This window comes from Nannospalax galili, unplaced genomic scaffold (genome assembly GCF_000622305.1).
Source record: "Nannospalax galili isolate Female #2095 unplaced genomic scaffold, S.galili_v1.0 scaffold218, whole genome shotgun sequence".
Lineage (NCBI taxonomy): Eukaryota > Metazoa > Chordata > Mammalia > Rodentia > Spalacidae > Nannospalax > Nannospalax galili.
In genome coordinates this window covers 4047247-4068283 of record NW_008343207.1, presented here as the reverse complement: position 1 = coordinate 4068283, position 21037 = coordinate 4047247, and the positions used below count along the sequence as shown (strand labels likewise).

Here is a 21037-nt window from a genome sequence, read left to right as displayed (position 1 = left end):
ATGCATCTCTAATCTCCATATATCTGATTATTACTAGTCACAGTAGGTTACTTTCTGAGATCCTTGGCACCTGATCATGGCTATAAAGTCATCAGATAGATTTCAATGGTAATGTTTTTCACATCTAATAATTATTAAGGAGCAAATTTTTATGCTTTGAAGAATTATTATTTTTTATTTTTATTTTATGTTTATTTACTTATTTATACACCCACTTCCCAGGTAGCGTGGTATATTTTTTGTCCTTCCTTTCACCTTAAGGTAGCACCTGTCCTTGAAAGTGAGATGAATTTCTTGTAGACAACAAAAAGATGGGTTTTGTTTCTTAATCCATTCAACTAGTCTGTGTCTTTTGACTGGGGAGTTCAGAACATTGATATTTAAAGTTACTAATGAAAGATGTGTACTGATTCCTGTCATTTTTATTTCCTATTCTTGTTCATATTTCCTGTTCATATTCTTGGTAGCTGTGAATTTCCACAGTTATACCTTCAGTAAGTTTCTTTCTGTACCCCCTTGGGTATAGTTGTTCCTTTCTTCAGCTCTTTGTATTGCTTCAAGAACTCTCTGAAGGGCTGGTTTTGTGGACAAGAATTCCTTCAGCCTATTTATGTCATGGAAGATTTTTCTTTCCCCTTCAACTATAATAGACATTTTGGCTGGATATAGTAATCTGGGTTGGCATCTGTGGTCATTTAGAACTGGAAATATTTTGGTCCAGGCTCTTCTGGCTTTCATAGTTTGCACTAAAAGTCGCTTGTAATTCTGATGGAGTCTTCCTTTATATGTGACTTGTTGTTTCTCTTTTGCAGCTTTCAGAATTTTCTCTTTGTTTTGTGCATGTAGTGTTTTTACTACGATGTGCCATGGAGAGTTTCTGTTCTGGTCCTGTCTGTTTGGTGTTCTGTATGCTTCTTGTATTTGTATGGGCATGTCTTTCCTTAATTTTGGAAAATTGTTTTCCATGATTCTGTTGAAGATCTGGTCCATGCCATTATCTTGGGATTGATTCTTCTCCTTCCTGTATGCCTATGATTTATATGTTTGGTCTTTTTATGGTGTCACACAATTCCTGCATATTCCATTCTTGTGCTTTCTTACATTTTTCATAATCTTTGCTTGAGTGGTCTAGTTCGTACACTTTATCTTCCAGTCTTGATACTCTGTTTTCCATTTCATTCATCCTATTGGTTAGGCTTTCTCCTGTTATTTCTAATTGGTTATTGAGTGTTTCACTTCCTTCTCCATTTCAGCCTGACTATTCTTCAATATTTCTAACTCTTTTCTGAATTCATTCAGCAGTTTATCCCTATCTTCTTTCAGTTCTTTTCTTTGTGTGTTCTTTAAATTCACTGAATTCTTTTATCATGCTTATAATTGTTCTTCTGAATTCTATGTCCTGTGTTATCTCTGGGGAGTTCTCATTGTACTCCTCTGCAAGACAGTTGGTACCTGGTGGGGATATATTATTTGGGTTTTTCATGTTATTATTTTTTTGCTGTGACTTTGACATGTGGCTTTCTTTTGTAGTTTCTGATTCCTGTGTGAGACCCAAGTCTCTCTTTGTTGAGTTTAGGTCTGCTTCTTTTTGTAAACTTTGTGTGCCTTTGTGGTTTACTTGTTGGGCATGAAAAGCTGGTTCTCTTCAGGTTATCTCTTTTGATTTTACATTGGAGGGGCCAAATTGATTTTGTCTTCCTGCTCAAGAGTTCCCACAGGGGCCCAAGTCGGATGAGTATAAGATGCTCTCAGGTTTTCTCCTAAGGACTGGATCCCTCCAGGAAAGCTGGCCCCAGGAAGTTGGGAGGGCTGGGCCACCCAGAGATGCAAAGGGAGGTGGGGAGGGGAAGAGGCCCCGAGGGTTCCTGGAGACTTGAGGGAGGAATTGGGTTGGTCTAGATGCAAAGGTTCAGGAAGCAGTGGGGAGTCTGGGCCAAGAGATCAGTCCAGAGGTCTGGGGTGCCAAGACAAGAAATGTGCCAGTGCACCTGCTAGGAGGAGAGATGGGGTGGGGAAGCTGGGAGGGTGAATGAGGCTGGAGGAGTCAAGGTGCAGTGGGCTTAAGAGTTATTGCTGTAATCTTACTATTACAAGGATTGGCTTAAAAATAAAATATATGTCTGATCAAGGTTTATTTAAGAGCATTTAGTTTATGGCTAAATATTATATAACTCTTAAAAAAACAACAGACTGTTATAACTGACTTTTAGGTGATTAACAACCATACCTGGAGTTCACTACCCTGTTGTAGTCCCTCAAAATTTCCATATTATTGTTACTGATTTAAAAGATTGCCTTCTCAGAGAGTTGTCATTTCTATGCCTAATTTCAATAGCTAGACATTTATGTCTAATTTTTAAATGGGGAAACTTCATTTATAGCCCTATCTTCTGTTAATATTGAGTAAATAATACAATATACTTTATTTGAAAAAAATTTTCCTAATACTTATATATTTCCTAATACCTGAATGATATCTTATTAGCCTTTACTAAAGATATAAATATAATTGTTTTTGTTTGCTTGTTTTTTGAGACACAAGGCCTCCCTGTAGCCTCAGCTGGCCTGGAACTATGTAGATCAGGCTGGTCTCCATTCCACAGATTCCCCTGCCTCTGCCCCCTGAGTGCTTGGAATTAAAGGTGTCACTACACCCAGAAAATCTAATTGTTTTGGAATACTTACAAACCTCATCAAAAAACTTTACGGCTAATGAAATTTGGCTAAATGTTCATTTAACTATTTTGGATATAGTGAGACATAATGAAATGGGAGAAAGAGAGTCCCCTAAAGGGTTCTTAGTCTCATTCATAAAAGAATTTAAGAATGGACCCAAGAGGAAGTTTTTACAATTTTATTAGAATTTTAAAGAAAATTCCTCAGGGCAGGCGAGCTGATAATTTTGCTTTGAGGAGGAGAATGGTGGGGAGAAGGAAAGAAAGTCATGAAGCCATGCAGTTTTACAGCCTGTGTGGGGGTCAGACACATGGCTGACTGGCAGACACATGGCTGGGAGACGGAGGATTTAGAGAAAGTAAAGAAATACAAGATGCTAGAGGCAGCCCAAAGCCTTAAAAAAAAGCATGTTTAGAAAAGGGATATAAAGAAGGAGACATTACGCTTTTCTGAAGAATTCAGAAAAGTGGGCAGACTGACAGGGACTTACATGTTTGTGGCTGGGTTGAGGAGTTATGCTTTAGAAGGCAGGATCCTTGCAGAGAAAATTCACTACCTCATTAACACACTATTTAGCATAACTTAAGATGAACCTGCCTTCCTAGGGGTGGTTCTATCACCAGGTGATTGACCAGTGAGACTGGAAGGGTAAGTCCTCCAAGAGATAGACCAGGGATTTTATAGTCTTGACCAGATAAATTTCTGCAGCTTTTTGCTATTCTAATAATAAGCCTCATAAATTATAATTGTCTGTTTCCTAAAAAATAAGATTAAATTCTTTTCAACAGCTTTTGGTATTTTCAATTGACTTCAACCTTCCCTCAGAATTTCCAATTTGGCTTTTTCTCACATTTTTTCTCTTAAAAAGGAGACACCGATTTAAATCTGTCTCACCACACTGTGGTGCCTCTCTAACTCTTCTATTACAGCAGTTACAGCTAGAAGCTGAATCTAAAACAAAAACAGCTTTCTTATATACAATCAGATTTACCTATTTGTTTTTATTTTAATGTTTTTATTATTTTTATTTTATGTGTATGAGTATACTGCCTACATGTATGTAAGCACACCTGTGTTGTGCAATACCCTCAGAGGTTAGGAAAGGGCATTGAATTCCCTGGAAATGGAGTTACAGATGGTTGTTAGCTGCCATTTGGGTACTGGGATTCAAACCTGGGTCTTCTGCAAGAGCAGCCAGTGCTCATAAACACTGAGCCATCTCTCTAGTCCCATTTTAAATCTTTTAAAAACAACTGATACTTGAAATTTTCTAAATTGTTCATTTCTGTTTTCCCCCTTAATATCTGCTGGAAAAGCATCTTAAAAAATTAGAAGCTTTAACAAGCCCCATGGTTTTCTATAAACTAAGTTAAGGGCTAACTAATGGCTAGATCCTATTCCTCTCATTAATTGGAGCGGAGGCTCTACATTTGTGTTTTCTTCTACTGGTGATTGGTAAAGCGAAATCAACAACCTGGCAAAAGAGACCTTTTCCTAAATTTAAACCACATGAATAGCCATCCTGTTTGTGTGCCTTCTCCAGTGCTGCCCTGCCTGTGCCACCTAGTCCAGAGACCTAAGATGACTTCATGCTGACTCATGTTTCTTCTCCAGCACCACACCCTTTCCAGCCTACAGCCAAAGACCACCTTCATACTTCCTTGATTCAGCAAAGAAGGGGACTGTGAGAATGGATGTTTGAATGAATGAGATGTTTTCTAGGAACATGTTCTTTTACAATATGGGCAAGAGTCTTCATTTACAAAATAAAGGGGAACTGTGGGAATGACTTTTAAAAAACAGAATCTGAGGCCAGGGTGGTAGTGCATGCCTTAGGCGGATTTCTGTGAGTTCCAGGCCAGCCTGGTCTACACAGTGAGTTCCAAGCCAGCTGGGGTTACAGGAAGACCCTGTCTCAAAAGCCCCCCCCCCAAAAAAAGAATCTGGACTAAGGACTTTTATTTAACCTTGCAACCAAAAAGCTAATGTTTCTAACATAAAAAAGCTGGCTAAGTCTGTGCTCTTATGACCTGGCACCTGATCTTTATCCCTCAGGACCCCACTTTGCTCTTTAGATAGTGAATGAGTGTGGGTATAGTTGAATTAGCAAATCAAAGCACTGAATATAGACCATTTATATTTATAAAACTGGGAATGATTGACATTGTGGGTATAAAATGTATTTAGGCTAAAGAATAAAAGGGCAATGTTCTCTGATAAGAGTGAACCCAATTGAGGCTAGAGAAACGATTTTGAATAAAAGTATGGGTAAGGCTGGCTTCAGGAGCACAGTTCCATGTATCCAGGAGACATATGGAGGAACGGTACCCTCTGAGTTCAGGTCGATACCTAAAATTAAAGGTAAGAGCCAGATAAAATTGTAATGTTGGCATAGTAATGCTGCAGAGGGCTTTTACCTTCTGACGAACAGAGCCTCTTTTAAAGTAGTGGTTAGAATTAGCTACCTTGTACTTACTTTATTGTGATTTGCTCCTACCATGCCTCCCAGCAGAGTAGGTTCATGAATCTGAGGTTGACTATTGCTACTGTGGTGCTTTGAGCTTTTACTTGGCCACAGAAGAATGGGATTTCATATTCACAGTTCTTATTGCATATGATTTAAAAGAAAAATCTCATCTGGCTATATTTTTGGATTTCCTTCTCCCACCTCTCGCTAATTTATGACAAAATAAGTAGCATAAATTCAACTAAAACCTCTAAGTCACACTATTATGCTCTTTTGCAGAATCACATCAAAACAATAATTTGATTTTCATTGTTATCCAAATAAAATATTTAGAGCCTAGCTCGTATATCTAAATAAGATAGAACACTAAAAATATCACAGAATCAGACTCACTTGACATTTCTGACGCAGTTGTCGTAGTTCTTTTATAACTGGGGCTAGAGCAGACTTCTTTTCTGATACCAGGGAATTTAGTTTTTTCACCTGTTCATTTAAGCAAAAATGACATCTAAAAAAATTGAAAAGAAAATACTACATGCATAAAAATATCTATTGTAGTTAAAGAGTTGGATTTTTTTGTTTTGTTTTGTTTTGTTTTGCTTTGCTTTTTTGTCTTTGAGACAGGGTCTCCCTGTAGCTCCAGCTGATCTGGAACTCACTATGTAGACCAAGTTGGCCTTGAACTCACAGGGACCCACCTGCCTCTGCCTCCCGAGTGCTCGGATTAAAGGCATGCACCACCATGCCTGGCATAGTTAAAAGTTTTTTAAAAACCTGAAACTTATATTAGTGCCAATTAATAGGAAAGGGATTTAGCAAATGTTAAGTCTTTAGCAAGATGGAACACCACTTAATAATTCAAAATGTCAAAAATCAAGATTGCAAACCATTATGACAAAATGTTTATAATGTAACACTGAGTGACTGAAACAATTGCAAAGCTGCCAATACACCACTAAAATCGTGTTATATCATATAAATATATGTAATTATGCAGGATATATAAAATATCTACAAATACAGACTGAAGGACAGTCAAAATACTTAACCTGAATGGTAAGTAATGACCAGTCAGGACAGGGGTCCTGGTAGCCTCCTCAATACTAAATACCAATTTTTTTTTTTTTTTTCAGTCTTTTTGAGACAGGGTCACCCTGTAGCCCCAGCTGTCTTGGAACTCACTATGTAGACCAGGCTGGCCTTGAACTCACAGAGATCCACCTGCCTCTGCCTCCCAAGTGCTGGGATTAAAGGCATGCGCCACCACGCCCAGCTAAATACCAATCTTTTTAGGAATTAGATTTTGGTAAAATCCTGAAAATTCTAGGATAATGCCCAGAGTATCTGTGAGTTTGGGGCAAAAGTTATTTACCAACAAGTAGGGAAAGATTTTAATATGATACTTGATGAGAATGTACCAGTGATTCTGGTGATAGAAGCCTTGAATAAATGAAATTATTTTATTAGGTAGGGTGGTATGATTTGGAAAAACATCATAAATACTTCTTTAATGTTATATAAAAATGTATACTGTTTTAAGTTGAAAAATCATATTAGAATGGAAAAATTCAAGAGCGTGATTTAAAAAACATGAAGAATATAAACAATGTACAGAGGTGAAAATGTACATGTTTATCTGAAAATTAGACACAAACATCTGCCTTCTGCCAATAAAAGTCAATACAATAAAGACAGTGTAGTCACCATTTCAGACATATCATCCAATGTTCGTCCTTTCATCTCGTCCACTTCACTCTTCAGGGCTGACACTCTTTCTAGCTCCTCTTGGGTGTAACTGTATCCTGATACACCCTTTTTCTCCTCTATAGTTTGCTAAAAAAATGAAAAGGTCATGAGTATTGATATCTTGCTGGTTCCACAAGAAGTATGTTGAAAAAGTTGTGACTGATATAAATTTGTTTAGAACACTAAAGGCCACTCTTCACTGTCTTCAATTATTTCATTCAGGTACATGCCTTTTTAAATGCTATAAACTTACACTAAAATTTATCACATTATCTTCAGATGCACAGTAAGTATTTCAAACTTTAGATTCTCAAATAGTGCTATATGTTTAGCATAGAACCTAAAATACAGGGTATACCCAATAAATATTTAGTGAATGCGTGTGTTCACAAGTGACAAGTTGCATCATTCACTTGTTTAGTATATTTATTATACACTGTTTTGAACATAGCAGTGTACAAAAAGGGGGGGAAGTTCTTTCCTCAAAAAGGTTACTTCTGGTGGAAATAAGCAATATGAAAAGTGAGACCTTAGCAGACAGCCTAAGAGTGCCTGTTCTGGCCTCCATCAGTGTAAGAGCTGAGAAATCAGCAGACCACCTGAGAGTGCCTGATCTGGCCTCCCTCTGGCATAGGAGAACTCAGTAGACTGCCTGAGAGCACCTCGATCCAGCCTCCATGGACAGAATCAATGAAATGACCTGACAGTGAACCAGATGCTCCTAACGAAATTCCCTCAGGTCTCTCTACCACCGCCTGCCCTCCTGACCCCACACTTCAGACCAATGTTCCAGACTTTTGAGATCACTCCTGTTTGCCAGCGTCCTTGTCCAGCAGGAAGTAGCAAAAGAAAAGACCACCATTGCCCTTTATCATCAACAAAAGGTTGGAATGTTAGGTTCCTAGCAGGCTCCTAATATGGTGGTGCAGCTTCAAACATTCTAAAACAGTAGGTTCGAAATTAGCCGCAGGAAAGTCCCTCTGCTTATTGGGAGACCAACCAATCCTGAGCTAAACTGCCCAGCCTATGCCATAGAAAGTTACCCAACCACCTAACCACATATAAAAGATGTCTGACTTCCCCTGCTTGCTGCTGTGTCTCTGCTCCCTGAGAGGCAGTCCAGCAGTCTGTTTGCTCTCACATAAACTACTGCCCTCCCCCCAAAAAAGAAAATAAGTAAAATGCAAATAATTTGAGGTGATAATAGAATTAAAAACTTAAATCACAGGGTTGTTAGAGAAAGTGCATGACATCTGAGTAGAGCACTGATGGTAGTAAGGAAGTGAGAGTCCAGCAATGGGGTAGCAATCTTGGTTTGGAAGAAAAACATGAGTGTGCAGTATCCTAGAAGTGAAGAAAATTTGTGCATGCATGAGTGCACGTGTGTATTGGTGAACATGCATGTGTGTAGAGGCCAGAGGTCAACACCAGGTGTCTTTCTCAGTTGCTCTCCACTATATTTTTTGAAACAGGGTCTCTCATTGAACCTGGAGCTCATCTATTTGACTGAACTGGCTTCCAGCCAGTTCCAGGGATCCTCACATCCCCAGCACTAGAATTACAGGCATGCATTGCAGAACTTGGCTTTTATGTGGGGTCTGGGGATTAAACTTAGGTACTCATGCTTACATGGCAAACACTATACTGACTGCACCATCTCCTTGGCCCCTGAAGAAAAATTTACTGGATTGATCAACTGTTAAATGCTGTTAAAAGCTGAGTAAGAAAAGGACTAAGAATTGATCACTGTAGTTAGCAGTGTGGAAGTACTGGCTGATCTAATGAGAAATTTCTGTGGAATGGTAGGTTGCAAAATCTTATTGAAAGCCAGTCATGGTGGCACGTTTATAATCCCAGCACTCAGGCGACTGAGACAGGAGGATCAAGAGTTGGGAGTGATGGCTCAGCAGTTAAGAGCACTGGCTACTCTTGCAAAGGACCTGGATTCAGCCCCAACACTCACATAGAAGCTAATAACTGTCCAGTTCCAGGGAATCCAATGTCCTCTTCTGACCTCCGTGGGCATTGCATGACATGGGTGAACTTATATACATGCAGGCAACACACTCATACACATAAAATAAAAATAAAAACTATTAAAAAAAAAAAAAAGAATTCGTTCTTTTCCAGCTGGAACCATGGAGGCCATATCAGAGAAGACAAAGAAGGTTGCTGCTGTGCCAGAAACCCTTAAGAAAAAGCAAAGAAATTTTGCAGAGTTGAAGGTAAAACTCCTGTGAAAGAGATTTGCCCTGAAGATGCTTTGGAAGGCAAGGAGGACGCTTATTTATGAAAAGGCTAAGCAGTATCACGAGGAATACACGCAGATGTACAGGACTGAGATCTGAATGCCCAGGAAGGTGAGAAAAGCTGGCAACTTCCATGTGCCTGCAGAACCCAAATTGGCTTTTGTCATCAGAATCAGAGGTATCAATGGTGTCAGCTCAAAGGTCCACAAGGTGTTGCAGCTCCTTTGCCTGCGCCAGATGTTCAATAGCACCTTTGTTAACCTCAACAAGGCTTCAATTAACATGCTGAGGATTGTGGAGCCATACATTGCATGGGGGTATCCCAACCTGAAGTCAGTAAATGAATTTATCTACAAGTGTGGTTATGGCAAAATCAATAAGAAGCAGATTGTCTTGACAAATAACTCTTTGATTGCTCAGTCTCTTTGTAAATATGGCATCATCTGCATGGAGGATCTGATTCATGAGATCTATACTGGGAAACACTTCAAGGAAGCAAATAACTTCCTGTGGCCCTTTAAATTGTCTTCTCCATGAGGTGGAATGAAGAAAAAGACAACCCATTTTGTGGAAGGTGGAGATGTTGGCAACAGGGAAGACCAGATCAAAGGCTCATTAGAAGAATGAACTAAGGTGTCTCCTTACGGGATTTTTGTAATCTGGTCACTTAATAAAACAACTGCTTGTTAAATTGAAAAAAAAAGAAAAAGGAATTCAAGCACAGCCTAGCAAACACAACAAGATCCTGTCTCGAAGAATGAAAAAAAAAAAAAATCTTATTGAATAATATTCAAAAGGATTTCAGTTCTGGGCTGCCAACAGTACTAGACCCAAAGAAGTAGAAGGAATTACAGAGAATTAGCCCAAAATTCTGTATGCAATTTCCTTTTTAGGCATTATCCAAATCTTAAACTGTGCACAAGCAGACTAACCAGCTGCAATCAGGAAAGGGTTGCTTAAGAAAGAAGCATAGATTTCAATAGTTTCACAGTACTAGAAAGCTGGTGCTCTCAGGCAGTCTACTGAGTTCTCCTATGCCAGAGGGAGGCCAGATCAGGCACTCTCAGGTGGTCTGCTGATTTCTCAGCTCTTACACTGATGGAGGCCAGAACAGGCACTCTTAGGCTGTCTGCTAAGGTCTCACTTTTCATATTGCTTATTTCCACCAGAAGTAACCTTTTTGAGGAAAGAACTTCCCCCCCTTTTTGTACACTGCTATGTTCAAAACAGTGTATAATAAATATACTAAACAAGTGAATGATGCAACTTGTCACTTGTGAACACACGCATTCACTAAATATTTATTGGGTATACCCTGTATTTTAGGTTCTATGCTAAACATATAGCACTATTTGAGAATCTAAAGTTTGAAATACTTACTGTGCATCTGAAGATAATGTGATAAATTTTAGTGTAAGTTTATAGCATTTAAAAAGGCATGTACCTGAATGAAATAATTGAAGACAGTGAAGAGTGGCCTTTAGTGTTCTAAACAAATTTATATCAGCTGATGTCTCAGAAGGACTGCACCTTAGAACCATGAGTTTAATCTCTGTACTTTAGAAGCATGAGTTTAATCTCATAGTCAGAGCTAGGCCCCAAGGGTAAAAACCAATGCCTAGGTTTAAAGACTCTGCTTGAGTTATAAGGACTGTACCTTAGGAGTATACGAAAACTAGAAAAATGTCAGGTCTAACAAAACCCACTCTCAACTGGATCAACATGATCTTCAAGAAAAAAAATAAAGTCCTCTGTTTAAGGGAAGATGAACATAGCCAGGACCTTGAAATTTTAATCACAGTGATGTCTGATATCCAATAAAAACTACAGATAAGTAACAGGGTCAAATCAATGAAAATCAGGGGAAAAATAGGCAATAAAAATAGACGTTTGAGTGAGCTTATTAAAAAGGAACTTTGAAAGTTGATCAACATACTGAAGAAAACAAAACAGTTAGAGAATATTATATATAACTAGGACATATAAAATAGTCAAATGGAAATTCTGAGACTGAGAAATAGAATGACTGAGATTAAGAATTCAATAAAGGGAGCCAGGCACGGGGCACTTGCCTTTAAACCTAGTACTTGGGAGGCAGAGGCAGGTGGATACCTGTATGATCAAGGTCAGCCTGGTCTACATTGTGAGTTCCAGGACAGCTGGGGAAACCCTGTCTCAAACAAACAAAACCAAAGAAACAATGAATTCAATAAATTAACAGCAGACTTTGCATACACACACACACACACACACACACACACACAGGGGAGTCAATGAACTAGAAGGTAGGAAAACATAAAACAATCCAAATTGAATCCCTGAAACAATGGTGACAAATGAGCAACAACAAAAAAGTGAAACACAAAATCAATAAAAATATACGAGATGGCTAAGTGGGTAAAGTTGCTTGCTACCAAGCCTGATGAGTTCAATTCCAAGGACTCACATAGAAGGAGGCAAGAACTAACCCCTGCAAGTTGTCCTCTGACCTCCTCATGTGCTCCAAGGCACATGCACATGTCATAAACATAAATAAATAAGTGTAATAACAAAAAAGAAACATGAAAAACAGTGACTAAGTCTAACATTCATATAAGGAGTACAAGTAGAAAAGAGAATGAGATGGCACTCATTACTGAAGTAGCCAGTGCACTAGAAATCCCAACACAAAAGTAACTTGAAAATCTCCAAGGGTTTGATTTTTTTTTGGGGGGGGGGGGTTCTTTTTGAGACAGGGTCTCCCTGTAGCCCCAGCTGTCCTGGAACTCACTATGTAGACCAGGCTGGCCTTGAACTCACAGAGATCCGCCTGCTTCTACCTCCTGAGTGCTGGGATTAAAGGCGTGCGCCACCATGCCTGGCAGGGTTTTATTTTTAACTACAAGGCCAAAGGAATCACAATGGAAATTAGAAAATAATTTGAACAATAATACAGTTACTAGTATCAATTTTTAAAATTCTTAATTGAATTTTTACAACTTTCATACAATATAATTTGATGGTATTTAGATCCCCTCCCCTGCTACTCTCAATTTTAAAACTGGTGGTGTTAGAATCTATGTTCAGCTCACAGAAAATTTTCAGTCTTAAATTATCTAGAAGCTAGCTAGCTATCAGCATGAGACTGAAAAGTCACATTATAGCTAAGTGTGAAATGCCATTGACCTCTACCAGGATTACTGGTTCATAGGTAACACCCTGATGCAATACCTTTCTCCATGGGGGAAAAGGAAGAAAAATGTCAAACCAAGAGAACTGGGTCCCTGGCTACTGTCAATGCCAGTGACCTGACACTGACAGTAGCTTTGCTGCTGAGCTACTCTGGGGTCAGTTACCACCTGCCAACCAAGGCACAAACACATAAGAAATAAGCCTACGGGCAAACTTCCACTGAATGCCTTCCCTGGATATTTCTTTCCAAAGCTCCTTGGAAGTGCATGCTTAGGCCACGATAAATGTTTTATAGTCACTCTCTTGGTATGATAATTTTATTCATATTAACTAGCTAACCAAAAGAAAAACCTACTGGGACTTCCAACCTCTATTAATAACCTCAAAGTTAGCACATATTTTTAAAAGACAGTACTTACTGCTGCATTAAAAATAAATGAATCAGCTTATATGACATCTCTGCAATTAATCAAAGAAAATTAATAATTTTGCGATTTTCCAGTAAAAACAATGACCTCAGCATAAAGTTACAACCCATAAACCTCCTGGCATTTGTATATTTAGCAGCCCAAGATAAAGCTGTATTACCAGCTGGTGTTGAATAGCTTCCTGACGTTGCTTAAGAAGTTCTTCTGTCCTCTGTAACAGGCTGAATTCAGCTTTAAATTCAGCTATTATCTGATGCTTCTTTTTGAAGACTGTATTTTTGCTTCGCAGTTTGCTGACATAGCGTTTGAACTGTAGAGACATAACATGTAATGAGAAGAGCAGTACTCAAGGGATTCTTATTAACATGTGTGTCACAAATACAGAATAACTAGTTTTCTTTGAAAACTGGTACAAGCTGCTCAATTAAACATTATGTGTACATTTGAGAGATGGCTCAGCAATTAAGAACACTAAATGTTCTTGCAGAAGAACTGGGTTTGAATCCCAGCACCCACATAGCAGCTAACAACTGTCAGTAACTCCAGTTCCAGGGGATCCAACACCCTCTTCTGACCTCTGCAGGCATTGCACGACATGGGTGCACTTACACACATGCAGACAATACATACATACACATAAAATAAAAATAATATTTTTTAAAAATTCACCTAAAGATTCTAGACCCTTATATAAAAGCTATTTAATTGTAAACTTGACAAATAAGGACTGAGAAAAGAGAAAGTCCATAAAAGTAAAAGGCCTAAAAAGAAGAAAAGAGGGGGCTGGAGAGATGGCAGCTCTTGAGAGCACTGGGCTGTTCTTCCATAGGACCTGGGTTCAATTCCCATGTAGTGGCTAACAATGGTCCTTAATGCCATTTCCAAGGGAATCTGATGCCCTCTTCTGACCTCCAAGGGCATCACATGACATGAGTGCACTTACATACATGCAGGCAAAACACTCATACACACAAAATTAAATATTTTTAAAAAAAGAAAAGAGGAGATAATGACTAGCTCTGGCTCTGGTCTTGTCACAGTATATCTTATGTATTTCTGTGTTCTTCTGGTAGGAGTGCACTGGATTTATCAGGATTAATAGAGAAAAATCAGGATCAGCAACAGTGACTGTCACTTGAGAAATGGGCTGTGGCTATTTCCCTAGGAAACATCTAGGACAATGGGACAGGACTCATCCTAGAATTTAAAAAGCTATGAATATCACATAAGCTGGAATTCATAGCCATTAAATTCATTCACTTACCTACTCAATGATATATATTCAAGCGATAGCTACTCTACATTAATGGAAAGACCACATCACTAAGTAATATCAACTGCAGCCTGGAAACTCAAATAAATAAAATATTTCAAGAAATTCATATGCTAAATATTATTTATTATCTATTATGTACTAGACACTGTGGCAGAGGATACTACTCCAAACAAGGTGCTCCACTCATCAAGTTTAAGAAACAGTGGGGAAAAGAAATACTGACTTGAGGTTTACAAGCTTGGTGAATATCATAAGGAGCTGAAGGAGCCCTGAAAACAAACAGTAGTTTAACCTGGATTGGGATAGAGACAGGACAATAAGGATTGGAACTAGAAGAAGTAGTTTACAGGAAGCTTCTTGGAGTAAGTTATATTTAAGATAAAAATGGAGTGGGAGCATGTCAAAATGAAGGAGGAAGAAGCAGAGAAAGTGCTCCAGGAAGTGGGAACAGCACCTGTGCAAGTCCCAAGACACTTAGCTTAATGAAAGTATTGCTCAGTGTGAGCAGTACATGCCAGTAGCAAACGAAAGAAATTACTGCCAGAAAAAATTTAAAAATCGCTTCTATTATATATCATTAGTACTAAAAAAAAAAATCTTTTTTTGAGACAGGGTCTCTCTGTAGCCCTAGCAAATGCCTCAGGAGTGCTTCAAAGGTGTGTGCTATCATGCATAGCCTGCTTTCTTTTTTTTACTATTTAATTTTTTTGCTCTATCCTTTTATAAACCAAATTATAATGAAAATGTCTATAGTAAGAACCCACTCTAACATGAACACATCACTTCCAAACAAAAGCAAGCTATTGTATAACCCAATGTAGGATAATTCATTAATAACCTTAGCTTTTTTTTTTGGTCTTTTTGAGACAGGGTTTCCCTGTAACCCTAGCTGTCCTGAATTCACTATGGAGACCAGGCTGGCCTCGAACTCACAGAGATCCGCCTGCCTCTGCCTCCTGAGTGCTGGGATTAAAGGCATGCACCAACACGCCCAGCTATAACCTTAGCTTTTTAATTTCAAGTGCTGGGTTTTTTTTTTTTTTTTTTTTTTTTGGTCTTTTTGAGATAGGGTCTCCCTGTAGCCCCAGCTGGCCTTGAACTCACAGAGATCTGCCTGCCTCTGCCTACCAAGTGCTGGGATTAAAGACATGTGCCATCACAACTGGCTGTCAAGTGCTTCTTAAAGTTACTGGCTTTTACTGGTGGTGAGCTTAATAAATAATATGACTGGGGCTGGAGAGATGGCTTAGTGGTTAAGAACACTGACTGTTCTTGCAGAAGACCCAGGTTCGAATCCCAGCACCCACATGGCAGTTAACAACTAACTCCAGTTTCAGGGGCTCCGACAGCCTCTTCTGTCCTCCATGGGCACTGCACAACACAGGTGCACTTATCTAAATGCAGGCATAATAATCATACACATAAAATAAAAATAATAAAATAAATAATATGATTAACGAAGTAATGAACATAATACTGAAATCTTAGGAAACAGATAAACGAAAAATTCAAAGTCACTATTCCAATGGGATTTTTCCTTCCAATTTCTTGTTTTTTCTTCAGTACTGTGAACTGAACTTAGGGCCTAACACATTCAAGGCAAGCACTACACGGCTGAGTTATATTCTCAGTCCAGCTGGTCTAGAACTCACTATGTAGACCAGGCTGTCCTTGAATTCAGAGATCCACCTGCCTCTGCCTCCAGAGTGCTTGGATTAAAGACATGCGGCACCACACCTGGCTTCCTGCCAATTTTCAAGGCAAATTATTAGCTTAGTAATTCTAATTTGTAAAGCAGTAAAATGGGAGTATAGATAGCATTTCTAAAATTTATTATTTTAAAGACTTGTTTCCTAAGTATACAAAGAGATTCCTTAAAAAATAGTAAGATTAAGCTGGACATGGTGTTACACACCTTTAATCCAATTTAAGGACACCCTGGTCTATATAGTAAGTTCGAGGTCAATCAAGGTTACATAGTGAGACACTGTCTCAAAAAAAAAAGTAAGATTAAAATTTCTTCACATTTAAAAATAATCCCTCAATTCTTATTTTAGGCATCTATTTATACTTGATTTAAACTTTGAAAGAATTAGAGAACACATTATGCTTTAGATCAGGGCTTCATAAACTTTATTCACTCATGACCTCTTTTTGTCCAAGAAATTTTTATTTGGCCCCAGGTATATAGATATGTAAAATAAGTATACAGATCAAACATTAATGATAATAAATCATAAAGAGTTTTATTTTAAAATGACTATTTGGTATACATATAATTTTATCATTAATTAAAGATAAAGTAAATTTGCAATTAGTGAGAAGGATGTATTTATTTTTACATAAAGAATTAAATCTTGGTTGAATATTTGATACCACAGGATACAGACTGTTTTCAACATTTTTCAGAGTTGATCAATATTTTGATCTTATCATCAATGTTGAGAATGCTGCTTCACATAAATATGTAGGACAAAATGGCAGAAATATGTTTAGGGCCATCTCAGAAATTGTTGGAAATTTTATCTTAATCCCAAGCCAATTTTAATTTGAAGATCTTTTTAAAAAATTAAATTCAGGGGCTAGAGACATGGCTCAGCAGTTAAGAACACTCGTTCTTGCAGAAGACCCGGGTTCGAATCCCAGCACCCACATGGCAGCTAACAACTGTCCCTAACTCCAGTTCCAGGAGATCCAACAGCCTCTTTTGTCCTCCTCCAGCACTGCATGACATGGGTACACTTACCTACACACAGGCAATACACACATACACATAAAATAAAAATAATAAATAAAATATTTTTTAAAAAATTAAATTCAAAGCTAGGCATGGTGGCGCATGCATGTAGTCCCAGCACTTGGGAGGCAGAGGCAGGCAGATCTCTGTGAGTTCAAGGCCAGCCTGGTCTACATAGTGAGTTCCAGGACAGCTGGGGCCACAGGGAGGCCTCGCTTCAAAAAGACCAAAAAAAAAATTAAATTCAAGGCAGCAACTCACACAGCCATTTTAATGAGCAAATACAGCACAATACAACCTAAAGATATAGTAATTTGATACTTACCTGCTAAGGAACGATGGTAGGAAAGTATTAAGTCTTTGTTTTCTATAATTAAACCATTGTGTTTCTATAACAGCAGAAAATTTTTGTATAAACAGTAAAAACACTGCAATTCCTAACATACTAATAGTGTTGAGTCTGAGCCAAAGTAAACATTGGTCAGCCATGCATGGTATGTTAGCAGTGTGGTGTATATTGCATGTTTAGAACCAAGGCTGCCATAAAGGCCACCAATGAAGCAGACTAGCACTGCCAGAAACACTTCAGACCTATTACATGTTTGGTTTTGAATTAATTTTTGACTACTGCATATTCAGAAACCTTTTGTTACTGCCAATTTTTTTTGAGACTCCCAAATTCATTTACATCTCCCCATATAAGGTTGTCATCCACAGTTTAAGAAACTGAGATTTAGAGGAAGTTTAAAGAATACATAGTTTTTCTTTCCTTTCCTTTTCTTTCTTTCCTTTTTTCATGGATTAAAAAAAGTATATATATATATGAGTGTATAGCCTAGATGTATGTAAGTACACCCATGTCATGTAATACCTGTGGATGCCAGAAGAGGGTATTGGTTGTTAGTCACCATGTGGATGTTGGAAACTGAACCTGAGTCCCCTGCAAGTGCAGCCAGTGCTCTTAACCACTAAGCCACCCCTCTAGTCCCATTTTTTATGGATTTTTGAAGTAAGGTTTCCCTGTGTAGTAAAGGCTACACTGAACCTGAACATGATACTCTGTCTTACATGTCTGTAAATACTCTGTGATTTACAGATGTGTAACAACACTGGGCTCATTTTTTATGTGTGTGTGTGTGTGTGTGTATGTGTGTATAATGTGTGTTCATATAGACAGACACAGTGAGAGAGATAGATAGCAACAGATGATCTCTTATAGTCCAAGCTGGCCTCAAATTCACTGTGTAGCCAAAGCTGCCCTTCAACTGATTTTCTTGCCTCTACCTCCCAACTACCAGGATTATAGGCATGTGCTACCATGTCTGGCTCTCCAGATATTTTTCTGTCTGTGATTACGTTAGTCTTGATATTCAGACAGCAAATTTTCAATGGTTGGATTACAATGCTCTAAAATTTTAAGTTAATAGCAATGTACCCAGAATCTAATAACTTGTTAATTTTCCTTTTAAAGAATAAACGTGTAAGCCTGATATAACCATAGACTCAGAATCCCTAGAGTAACTATAAGTTCTATTAAAAGTGTCCTGGGCAAAGTGCCCAAAACGAAACCAACCCTGTTCATCTGCTTTCCTCTGTAATATCTAGGCCAATTTCTCTTCTCTATCTTGCTGTGCTCCAGAACTATTTTTAAAAGCTAAAAGCTAGAAATGTTTCTGGTGAAAGAATAACCTTACAAATTACTCACTGTGCTCTATGAGGACTGGTTATTATTTGGCATTCATTGGACATTCTACCTAGGGGAAGGGCACAGTCAGGGTCAGATCAGTCATGGTTCCATCAGTTACAATGAAACAGTAGGTGGCCATCAAAGCATCTAACTAAGGGCTTCACTGCCACACACCTCCCACTCACTAGTTAGGAAGAAATACATCATCAATGCTTCTATTCTGCAGGAAGTTCCTAATAAATACAATTTGGACATTAGGTTATTTATGAAAAAAAATTTTATGTGTACTCGTGTATTGCCTGCATGTAGGTGAGTGCACCTGTGTTGTGCAATGCCCTCGGAGGACAGAAGAGGCTGTTGGGTCCCCTGGGACTGGAATTATGTACAGTTGTAAGCTCCCATGTGGGTGCTGTGATTCGAACACAGGTCTTCTGCAAGAACATCCAGTGTTCTTAACTGGTGAGCCATCTCTCCAGCCCCTATTTATGAATTTTTTAAAAAATATTTTATTTATTATTTTTTATGTGTGTGACTGTATTGCCTGCATGTGTTTTAAGTGCACCCATGTCATGCAATGCCCATGGAAGTCAGAGGTGGTGTCAGGTGGAACAAGCGTTTACAGACAGTTCTTGGGCACCATATAGGTGCTGGGAATCGAACCCTGGTCCTCTGTAAGAGCAGCCAGTGCTCTTAGCAGCTGAGCCATGTCTCCAGCTCTATTTATGAAATTTTAATATCATACAAAACAAAACACATTGATTCTTTAGACACACTCTTTTTAAGACAGGGTCTTGCTGTGTAGCACAGGCAAGCCTCCAACTCCAGATCTTCCTCTGTTCTGAATGGTAGGATTACAGCTTTGTGTAACAGGCTGGCCTCCAGTACATAGTTTATAATTTATATAGGGTTTTTTTTTGGATATGGTCAAAAGGAATATCAGCTTCTATATTCTGCTAAACTGCTCTTCAAAAGGCTATTCATAATACTTTTATGATCTGAAAAGTAAAATATTACCTTTTAACTTTTCTTTATTAGGAAACTTTTCATTTATTGTGTATCTGTAGGGATTTTAAAAAACAATGTGCTTGTCTTTGGCCCTGTTTGTTTTTGTTTTGTTTTGTTTTGTTCCATAGGATTTAATTTTTTGAGGCTGGGTTTCACTGTGTGACTCTGGCTGACCTGGAACTCACTATGTAGACCAGGTTATCCTTGAACTCACAGAGATCCACTTCCTTCAGTCTGCCAAGTGCTGGGATTAAAGGGCTGCAACACCATACCCAAATATTTATTTTTATGTATGTCTATGTGCGTGCATCTCTGTGTGTATGCCACATGTCTGTGGGTACCCTCAAAGGTCAGAAGAGTGTAGGATTTCCTGGCTCTGCAGTTACAAGCAGTTGCAAGCAGCCCAACCTGGTAGCTGAGATCCAAACTCAGGCCCTCTGGAAGAACAGAAAGCACTCTTAACCATTAAGTCATCTTTCCAGCCTCCTGGCTCATTTTGTTATTGGGCTGTTTGTGTTTTGTTTATGCATCTGTAACAGTGACTCTCAAACTCTGATCTTGGGAGTCCTTTTTTAAAATTATTTTTATTTTATGTGTATGAATGGAATGTCTACATGTAGGTGGATGCACTTGTGTCATGCAATGCCTGTGGAGGTCACAAGAGGGTGTTGGATCCTCTGGAAGTGGAATTACAAACAGCTGTTAGCTACTATATGGGTGCTGAGAATCGAACCCAAGTCCTCTGCAAGAGCAGCCAGTACTCTTAACCACTGAGCCATCTCTCCAGCCCCCTGGGGCCCCTTTATATAATCTTTTTTCATTTGGCCCAGGCTGGCCTTTAACTCATCAATCGTCCTCTTGCCTTAGCCTTCCAAGTGTGATTATAGAAGCTCACCACCATGCCCAGCTAGATCCATAAAAATCTTGATGATCTCAAGATTTTGTTTATGCAGATTCTATCTATATTTAGTATATTAGAAATGAAAATTAGCAGTCCAATATGCCACAAATTCTAAAATACAAGATCATTCTTGACTACATGAAGAATTCAAGGTCAGCCTGACCTACATGAAACTTCATCTTCTTCCTTTTCTTCTTCCTCTTCCTCTTCCTCCTCCCCCCTCCTCCCCCTCCCCTTCCCCCCTCCCCATGATCTAGCAGCTCCTTATGCATGTTATGTAGTGACATGGTGACGTGTGTCATAGTTTTCACTTTACAAGCACAAAAGGTAGACTTAATCTCATTAATTTCAGTGGTGCTCAGTCTTCTATGATGCTTTAAAGTGCTATGAGTATTTTGTCACCTCTTGAACTAAAAGTAGATGAAAAGCTTAACAAATCCATTTTGATTTTTTTCTCATTTCAGAATTTGTGAGCATAATCATATTTTGTTTGGTATTTATACTCAGGAACTCTGAAGCTGGCAGCTATAACCAAAAAGCAAAATATGGTGCATTCTGATTCTTGTGATTCATCTCTGCTAATAAATTATAAGGAACAAGTAACTAGGGAAAATATTTTATTTGGGTGGCTTCTATAAACAAGGGACTATAATCCCTTGTTTGAGCTTGTATGAGCCATTAGAGATACTTGGTC

At 38.5% G+C, this 21037-nt stretch overlaps 1 protein-coding gene and 1 pseudogene across 8 annotated transcripts in view; one reads left to right on the top strand and one right to left on the bottom strand.

The window, feature by feature from the left end:
• Positions 1 to 21037, bottom strand: part of Ift81 (intraflagellar transport 81) — a 136110-nt gene that overhangs the window by 71677 nt on the left and 43396 nt on the right. For 5 of the 8 annotated variants that reach the window (XM_008839385.2, XM_029566605.1, XM_017799734.2 and 2 more), the window contains exons 12-14: positions 12898 to 13047; positions 6848 to 6976; positions 5537 to 5626 (exon numbers count right to left, since the gene is read on the bottom strand). In XM_008839385.2, the coding sequence (XP_008837607.1) occupies positions 5537 to 5626; positions 6848 to 6976; positions 12898 to 13047 (369 nt within the window). Of the gene's footprint in view, positions 1 to 4830; positions 5026 to 5536; positions 5627 to 6843; positions 6977 to 12897; positions 13048 to 21037 lie in introns of those variants that run through there. The other 3 variants (XM_029566607.1, XM_029566608.1, XR_003850483.1) reach the window with 3 other exon arrangements.
• On the top strand, positions 8995 to 9770 carry LOC103739076 (annotated as a pseudogene).